Source organism: Montipora capricornis, chromosome 10 (genome assembly GCF_036669925.1).
Source record: "Montipora capricornis isolate CH-2021 chromosome 10, ASM3666992v2, whole genome shotgun sequence".
Lineage (NCBI taxonomy): Eukaryota > Metazoa > Cnidaria > Anthozoa > Scleractinia > Acroporidae > Montipora > Montipora capricornis.
In genome coordinates this window covers 30,420,533-30,430,532 of record NC_090892.1, presented here as the reverse complement: position 1 = coordinate 30,430,532, position 10,000 = coordinate 30,420,533, and the positions used below count along the sequence as shown (strand labels likewise).

General features: G+C 36.8%; 1 protein-coding gene across 1 annotated transcript; it reads left to right on the top strand.

Annotated features, from left to right (window-relative positions):
- The first annotated feature begins 1,058 nt into the window (after positions 1–1,058).
- LOC138019608 (uncharacterized) lies at positions 1,059–4,677 on the top strand. Its single transcript, XM_068866466.1, has 3 exons — positions 1,059–2,102; positions 2,291–2,690; positions 2,955–4,677. The coding sequence occupies exons 1-3, from the start codon at positions 1,785–1,787 to the stop codon at positions 3,182–3,184; spliced, it is 948 nt and encodes a 315-aa protein (XP_068722567.1). The 5' UTR covers positions 1,059–1,784; the 3' UTR covers positions 3,185–4,677.
- Positions 4,678–10,000: the final 5,323 nt, after the last annotated feature.

Sequence of the window (10,000 nt, the reverse complement as noted above, 5' to 3'; positions counted from 1 at the left end):
TTGATGAAAGAAATATGTTGAAGCTCTCTCAGTACGCGGATGATACCACAGCTTTTCTTGAAGACACCGAATCTCTAAGTTATCTATTCAGTTTACTTTCCCAGTTCGAAAACTGTTCTGGATTAAAAATAAATCAGTCGAAATCAGAGTTGTTGTGGTTAGGGTCTCTACGATATCGAAAAGACACGTTTCAAAATTTAAGGATGAATGAAGAACCAATCTATGCACTGGGAGTCTACTTCTCTTATGGCGAAAAACTCGCAGCCAAAAAGAACTTTTTTGATAGACTAGATTCTTTAAGAAAACTCTTGAATATTTGGTCAGCAAGAGACATATCAGTCCACGGCCGAATTCAGATAGTGAAATCTATGGCAATTTCGAAGCTTACTTTTGTCTGTAGTGTGTTGAGTACACCAGCCTCTTTCGCAGCTGAAGTAGACAAACTAATCTTTGATTTCATATGGAATTACAAAATGCCGAAGATTAAAAAAACCACCTTGATAAAAGACAAGGAAAACGGAGGCCTAAATATGATAAACTTTTCTTTGTTTGATAAAGCATTAAAAATATGTTGGGTAAAACGTTTCTGCTCAGAAGGTAATCAACCGTGGAAGATCATTCCTTTACGTCTGCTCTCTAACGTAGGCGGAACACTACTGTTTTATTGCAATTACAACGTTAAATATTTGACTTTAAATGTAAAACTGCCTGCTTTTTATAATGAAATAATTCTACATTGGCAAGAAATTAATAACGTGATTCCTAAACCAAAGAAAGGCGTACTTGATCAGATTATTTGGAACAATAGTTTTATAAAAATTAATAACACGTCCGTATACTTTGAAAGTTGGCACCAAGTTGGTGTTACTAAACTCTCGAGCCTTGTAGATGAAAACAAAACCCGGCTTCTATCTTTTCATGAGTTCTCACAGAAATTTAAGATTAAATGTAACTTTCTGCAGTTCATTGGCCTCACTTCTACAATACCAGGAAAGTGGAAGAATTACTTAAAAGAAGAAAATCAAACCAATACGACTAACCTTATTGCCATTGATAAGATGACTTGCAAAACAATACACAGGTTACTGGTCGAAAACCGAGACTCTAATCCGCCAACGGCAGAGAAAAAGCTGATGGAAATGGGATTTAGTAAGGAAGAATGTAAGAAAATTTATTCTATACCTTTCGTTGCCACAAAAGAAATAAAACTTTCAATGTTTCAGTATAAAATAATTCACAGCATACTTTATACAGACGCTATTCTTCACAAACTGAAAAGAGTCGAGGATCCTTTCTGTCCGTATTGTCCAAATGTGGAGCAAACAGTCACCCATTTATTTGTATTCTGTCCTATTGCTGTTTCCTTCTGGTCCGACTTCACTGGTTGGTACCAGTGCATTTCCAAAGAAACTTTAACTCTAGGCAAGAAAGAAATCATGTACGGCATCTTAAATAATTGGTCCTCTTGTTCAGCCCTAAACCATCTTATTCTTATTGGGAAATACCTAATCTATTGTAAAGCAATAAATAGAATCAATTTTATTTTTGCTGATTTTAAAGCGTTATTACACCAAAAGATTGAAACAGTAAAATACATCGCTTTCAGCTCCAATAAATGCAGCACTTTTTACAAAAAATGGGCCAGATTCTTAAATTAACAATTAATTTTAACATTGTTTTTATAATTTATTTTTTTTTGTTTTGTTTGTTTTTTGTTTTTGATTTTTAAGAAAGGTGTTGACGTCAAGAAAGTTCCAGATGTGGAATTCCAAGAAGAGGATGGAATGGATGCATCAGGACTGACTCGTGAATATCTATACTTATTAATGTCGAAGATTAGAGGAGGTGATGGAACCACAGTTTTGTTTGAAGGGCAGCCAGGTCATCTCTCCCCTTTGTATGACGTTGATTGCCTAGATTCTGGCTTCTTCTACTTCGTTGGTCAGGCTTTAGCACAGTCATTTCTCCATGGTGGATACCCATTTGTTGGAATGTCTCAAGCAGTTGTCCACTATATTATTACAGATGACATTGATGAAAGTATACCTCTCCTGTCAGTGGAGGATATACCTGATCCTGAAGTTAGAGTTGTTCTGCAAAAGGTAGGTGTTCCAAGTAAGTGCACAAGTGTGGAGAATGTAATAATTTTGATGTGGGAATAGGCACCGTATCTTTTCAAAGAAAAGTTCCATTGTTAGAAAACATAAATGCTTAATGTCATCACCTTTACTCTCGCCCTTACGACAATGTTCTTGTCACATCACATCAACAAGTTGGCCTTTCTTGTTAGATTGCAGGGTCAACAAAGGATGAGGAATTTCAAATTCTGATTGAAGATGAAGGAGTCATCAACCTCCTGGTTCAGTGTGGTTTTGTAAACAAGCAACTCAATAGACATAATTCACAGCATGTATGCCAACGAGTGCTGGTCCATGAAGTACTGATGTACAAAAAAGATCCTATACAGGATATCAGAAGAGGTCTTCACACAGCATCTATTATTTCCTTCCTCAGAGATCACCCAGAAGCCTTGAAGGTCATTTTTGCAACGGAGGCTGACGTAAAGCTGCATTCGGATTTGGTGGTGAAAAATCTCAAATGTGACCCTTCAGTGGGAGACTTGACTGCAGAACAAGAAATGGTATTAAACTGGTTAAAGGATTATGTTGGTGATCTACCATCAAACACAGGTACTTATAATAATATTAGTATAACATGCCTTGTGATACATGTCAAGATAACATTGCATGCTATTCTCGGATTTTACATGATGTCACTGCTGGCTGTTATGTTGGAGCTCCCAAATACACAACGATGACCATGTTGCTGTCCTGACCCAACCCTTGGGAACTGATATGGATGTACCATTATCTTGAGCAATCATTTACACTCCTGTAGTTGTCTGCTAATACATGAAACTTGTACAATACTATACACTAATCGTTTCTTTTTAGAATCAGATTTATCAACGATTGAAAAGTTTGTTCACTTTGTGTTTGGAGAACCAACTATGCCACCCCATCCAGTTTATGTTAAGTTCAACCGCCAGGGAAAGAGCCTGCCAGATGCTGATGCCTGTACAGGAACCATAAGCCTTCCATTTGATCACAAAACAAAGGAGGAATTTACAAGAAGTTTAGACATTGTTTTAAATTTTCAGCACAAAGGCTTTGGGAGATGCTGATTTCCTTCAGTTTGGAGTAACTGTTATAACTTGTTGATGCTACTAATAATTATTGCTTTCACGTTGTTGCATCAACGATCTATAAATACACTGTACAGTGTAGCTTAATTTTGTTTTTCTTAGGGAACAACTCCTTTTTACGGATCTCTATTAATTTAGTTGTCATATTAATTATCTCAGCATTCTCATGAGTAGTGTTCAACCAAGCTGGAAGTGTCATCCCATCTGCCAATAAAAGCAAACTCCCCCCCCCCCCCTTCCCTCACCCCTCCCAAAAAATAAAGCAGTTTTGGTGAAACAAAATTGCCATGATGCAGACATATTGAATGGTTGGCCTAGCTATGCTCCAATTAAAAATGTTGATGCATTGCTTTGCGAATTTCAAATGGCATCTAACTTGATTTTATTTTGTAAGATTTTATGGCTAACATCAGGAGATTTACTACAAAAACTGGAGCCTCTACATTGGCAATAGTGGGCATATTCGTACACAGTCTGACGTTCCCTATAAGGTGTAACAATTGCCATGATTACTGGGTTGCCTATGGCAAACCCAGTCAAGGTCTGCATTTAGTTTGTTTGTTTTATTTTTTTTATTTTTGTTCGTGACATTCCATCAAGTTGACATTTGAACTTTCAAATTTGTTCTTAAAACTGCCGAAGAAAACATCAAGCTGCAAATGGCACACAAAAGAACAGCCAATATCACTGTAATGTTATTGTTTGGTTACGATTTGCACGATGCTGTTGTATCATGTTATTTTCAAACACAATGTACCCAGTTATTAGAAAGATAACTTGAAATAAATCGTACATGTTAGGTTTAAGTGATGATTGATCCATTTGCAAAGGCAACAGTGTTTGTCTTATGCACAACAGTCATTGCCCTTTGTGCGCTTTTGTTTTGCAAGGTATGGTGTCTCACAAAATGTGTTAATATTTGAACCGTACACAAAGCCCTGACTGTGAGATATCATAGTGATAGCTTATTAATATCATATTTTGGTTAGCAACTTTGTAAACTATTGCAAGCAAACATTTACACTGTCTGCATGTTAAACATAGCCACTATCTCTTAACAAAGTCACTGTCCTTTCATACAAGTCTATCCCATGGTTATTACTTCTTCCCAATGGTTCTATCCTATTCAAAGTGGTTAGTGCCGCATCAAGTGAGAATGGAATCAAAATGTCTGGCACTTCTATTCCTTCCACATCATTGTCTGCCAAAGTTCCCCGCTCAAAAGAAGGGGTAGGTCCATCCCAGTCTACTCCATAGGAACTGAACTCTTCCTGAAACAAGAAATTGAAAAGGGCCACATTATGTCAAGATCTTTAGGGGAGTGGAAATACATGTACCTTACTCAATCGTCTCTCTTATATAGAGTCAATCGACATATTTAACATCACAGTTTAACACGACAGATAACAAATCAAGTCTTGTTGGTTTCATGTACAATAAAAAGTAAACACACAAGATAATGAGTGAAGACAATGAATGTCCCTACATGGCACTCTAACACTCATTTAAAATAATGTGCTTTTGGTACAGGGTCACGTTGCGTATTATTAAAAGAAGGGATTCTGATACGTCAGTCTCGATTAATGTGATTCTACACAACACTGAAAGGTCCGGGGTCATAGCTTCCATGTGTGGCCCAAGATTGGAAGTACATCGACAATCAGGTGGCATGGGAATTCATTCTCTACCCTTAAGGTCAACGAAAATAAAACAAATAGAAACTTGCATCTATTCTTGGCTCTGGGAACTCCATCACAGATCTTTGGTTGCTGTTTGATAAGTTGAACGTCCCTTGTATCCAAATTTGCATTGGTGTTCTGTTTCTTTCAGAGGATAACCTGTGACAATTCCATCCTCTAGCAAAGTCTGAAAGGTGATTTATAATGCGTGGAATAAAGATGTAGTGAAGGCAGAACAAGTCGACCTCATCATCGACATCAAGAATGCCGCTATCTTCCATGAACCTGAACAGAGAATAGTATTTAAATATGCATGCGTAATACACATCCCTCCAAAGTCTTTCTATTCTCTGGTTGTGCACACTTTTACCCGTAATGTGACTGCCACGCCCTTCACCCCTCTCAGGGTGGGTTAACATAAATTTAGCAATACCAACATTCTCCACTCCCTGGTCTGACCGTGCGTGACTGGGTAGCCCTAAACTATCTACAGCTCCAAGAAATTCAGTGACAGCAGTTTCAGCTCGGTTGTTATTGTGACAAGCCAGGTAAACAACTGCACGTGAAAAACCATCTATGCCGCCATGTATTATTATCCTCCACCTGAAAATTAAAGTGATTATTAAGACATTACCGACAAAATGGTAATAACAATAGTGACATTTTTGTTTTTTACAACTATTTTACCTTATCAACTTGTGATTCGTATCAACATGCCACAAAGCATTCGGCCCATAGACTTTGTATGACCTGCGGTGGATGATTTGGAGCTGCAAAGAACGCATGATAACCCCCTGTAAATCGATTCGTCTCAGGCATTCCATTACCCGGCACTCTGCAATGTGATACCACTTAGTTTGTAGGATTCCTCGTACCACCCTGTAACCACTTTGTTGAAAGTCTTCCTTAAGTTCTGCCACAATCCTGTCAAGTGCTTCATCCGAAATATTTGTGAAGTTCCTACTACTCAACCCAAATTCCTGCAGGCGTCTCCTTACTGTTGCCTCGTTGACGCCTAACATAGCAGATATTTCTGTCGCCGTAAAACCAAAATCAAGAAAATACTCAAGTTGTTCTGCCGTTATACTATAGCGTGGCCGTCCTCTATCTCCATTACATACCTTCTCGCACTGAAAGCCGTCGGGTTTTTCATCACCTTTGCATATTTCATTTTTCATCAAATACTTCACCTCTGAAATGCAGCCAAATACACGGTCGTCAATGTCGGCGAGTTGGACGTACTGGCACAAGATCGTTTCCACTCTCTCCAATTTGTAATACAAATAATCTGCTTCATGATATTGTAAGTGTCCGGTGTTGAATTTTTGAATAATCTCAATAAGACCCCGCGTAATACTCTCTTTCACAGCACACGATGAACTTGCTGCCATCTCCAGCCATGTTTATTCTCTGAGTATCGCGCATATCAAATTATGTATTCAGCTGTGCTTTTGCGGGCTCGGGTACAAGCGGAATAATCGATAGAAATTGATATTGAATAATTGAATGTCAAACGACGAATAGTACAAAGACATCATTGTCTAATCATTGAATGAGACAGGTCTCAAAAACCACTGAGCATGCTCACTTATTTCCCGCCATCAATGTTTCAAAATGGCGGACGACAAATGAGATTTCCCCACGTACTTTAACCTCTCACCAGGCCGCTCGTACATTTGTTCAAATTTTAATAATCGGTTGAGTTGCGCCTTCGACATTTCTAGTTTACCTCTGTACGAAGTTTAGAGAGATCGGCGGTTGTTATCCAAAAGATATTGTCCCTTATCTGGTTCCTTCTCTTGTAAATGTTCGCTGCTAGTGGAAGATGAACCGGACTCTGTTTTTCTCGTTTGTTAAAGCTGCCCATGGTTTGTTAAGCTTGAGATGTGGACTACGTTTACGTTGTTTTTTCCACAAGAAAATATCAAAAATGACTTTTTTTTCGTTCCAATGGTCTTGAGAAAACACTTCCTAAAGGTGTTGTTGTGGATTTAAACCGAAAGGAGCGACTGCATGAAGTTCATATAATGGCGAGAGTGACGAGACTAAGTCGGATCGTGTGCAAAAGATAACTTCGCAAACTAATTTGTGAGTAATAATTTACAATTTTGTTTTTCCGCTTAACGTTCGTCTAGCGTTATAACATCATGATTGTAATTTCACGTTAAGAAATGCTTTAATATCGTCCATTTATCTTTGTACGCTGCTCTCTTTTGATGTGAAAATAAACTGGATTCGTCTTAAGTTCGATTTTAAGGTCATTTATATTCCCTTTTCTGGTGAATGTCTAAGTTATTGTACTTTTTAGCAGTCACAACTCAACGATCCTTGCGTTCAAGTAGTTACCAAGTTATGGATTTGCAATTAATTTGAGTTTAAAATCAAAAATATCAAAATCCATGTTAGTTAAAATAATGTTTGGAAGAACAGAAGTGTAGGTACAGATATAGATTCAGGTTCGTGACTGTTTTGCAAATCTTTGTTTTTTTAGACTGTTGTTTACTGGAAGCATTAATGATGTATTTTCGGTTTTGGGAGGACTGTCATGTGTTGTTGGATCAAGGAATCTCTTTTGAGTCAAGTATGGTTGACAGTGGATAGTTTTTCCTGAAAAGGCTGAAAGGAAGCATTATTATCTTGGATTTTTTTTCGTTACACCCCACATGTTTGTTCTTTTCTTAGATGGCAAAATTTATTAATATATTATGTGATTTGGAGCTGCAGCTAGAAACAGTGTCCCATGCATAAGGTCTCATTGGGTTTGATGGCAGTAAAATAATTTTGGTAAAATATATGTTTAGGGTTTTTATCATAACTTCTCATCTTGGTCCTGATGGACTTCAAACATGCTCTACCATTTTGCACAAGGAACTTGTCAATCAACCGTTACCTTTTGGTGTATTTGCAATAAGATCTTTGGATAGCAATTGATTTATTTTTCTTATCTATGTGTAGATATCCTATGTCTGTCACATAGTTAGTTTTAAGCTTTTATTTCCTGTAGTGTATCTTTATTATAGTTAGCACATGACCCCACAAGCATGTATTATTGCTATAATATTGATTGTGTTTGAATAAAGGATATTGTTGTCTTGTCTTGTAGATAAGGCAAAACAGCCTCAGTTGTATTTGCATTATTATTTCTGAGTATTACTTTTAAAGGGCAAACCATTAAAAAGTGCACATAGTTTGCAGGAATCCAGGAAAATTATTCCAAATATTCATTGATTTGAAGTTCCTGAAGCAGGTAAATCTTGAAGAGTTTACGTAACAATATTTGGAAAATACAACATTTCTATTTGGGAATGTTTAAGTCCCTGAGAGCTGTCAGGTAACTCAGATGGAAATTTGACAGACCTTAGCTGTAATTCAAATTATTAGTACAGTTTTGGTCGTTAGTGGAACATAATATTTTATTGGGACATTTTTTAGTGAGTGATTAACCCATTGACTCCTGGGGATTCCCCATTGACAAGTAAAATCGTCTGGTGTTAGACAGAGTAAAATGCTAAGTATGGCCGGTTTAGGGGTGAAAGGGTTAAATTAAAGTGCTATTGTTAGTTTGACTTTCTTTTTCTTCATTTGAACCAAAACAAGTGATTAATCATCACCTCCACCATGCTTTGCTTTGCTTTGCTTTGGCTTTTAGAACAAAGTATCAAAGTTGAAGCTGGTGGCTCGAGGAGTAAACTATAAAGACTATAATGGTATTTGAGTATATATTGTAGAACAAATTTGCCTATATCATTAAATCAATGGGAATCCAAACATGAGGATGCAGTTTGCTCAGGAGGGGTTTTCCCTATAAAAATGGCAGGCCACTTATTGGATTTTTTTTTTAATCAACCCTTAAAGGTAACAGAATCTTGTTCTGTGGACGTAGGCTAAAAAAATCTGACCCCTTAGAGGAACCAGTTCTAAAGTGACAAATGACTGGCAAATAACTTTTACTTATGAATTATTCATAAGTTATTTGCTTGTGTACCAAATTGTCTTACAGTTCCAGTCATTTTTCAGATTGATAGCCTTAAATGTACTGCAGCAACTCTGCCAGCTGTTTGGTCTCAGCATCATAGGCAGTACAAATCCACATTTTTTTCTCCAAAAAGGAACAAAAAGAACCCCTGTCATTTTCGTAAGGGAGCCCCCCTTGGGGCAGTTTGTTTACTTTACCACGATTGTTTAATACTATCCAGGGACTAAATCAAGAATGGAAATAGATTACAGTTTGAAAAAATATGCCACTTTCTTTTACTTCTTACACTTACTGCATTCAACTTTAATTTATTCATCCTTGGAAATGGTAGGAATGATTAGTATTCTTTAAAGCAATTGCTAAAAATTCATTGCACCTAATGTTGAAATATTTGTTCCATATGGAAAGGTAACAGCAGTTATTTCTGTGAAAGCCTTCTCCAGAAAACTCCAACATGGGATTACGCCCCTTTCAAATGTAGCTTTGTATGCTTTTGCTCGATGACTTTGAACAATTATTACATAAATATGAAGTTATGGAGTTTTTTAAAAGTTAAATCTAATGGAAGGGGATTTAAATTATTGAAACCACAGAGTCAACAAAGAGAGGTTAAATAATCTATTGCACTGGAAGTATTTAGTAGGCCAGCATGAAATTTGTTTTGGATAATAGCACTGAATCACCTTCATCAAGTTTTCTAAACTTTGAAGATACCTAATTTTATATCCTCCTGCTGTTTTATTGCTGGAAGATAAAGCCAATTCTTGATTAATTATTTTTGTTGTCACATTAACCCACTACAATGTGTTGAAAGTGTATTATTAGCTGTAGTAATATTTTGTTACAGTAAAATCCCCCCTGCTAGTGAGCTGGATTTCTGAATCTAATTTTCAACTTGGAATACCGGTATTGTTGTTTTGGCTATTCAGAGTTAACCTAATCTGTGTTTATTTCTGTAATTTGGAGGGAAGAAAACGATTGCCATTTGCTTGAAATAACTACAGCAAAATATAATTGCAACTAAAAGGTTTCCTTCTAGCGTACGCAATATGAGGTGCTTATATGGTATGTTATGTATGACATGGTGCTAAATTCACTTTAAAATTTATCTTTGAACGACTGAAATACATTTCTAACTTT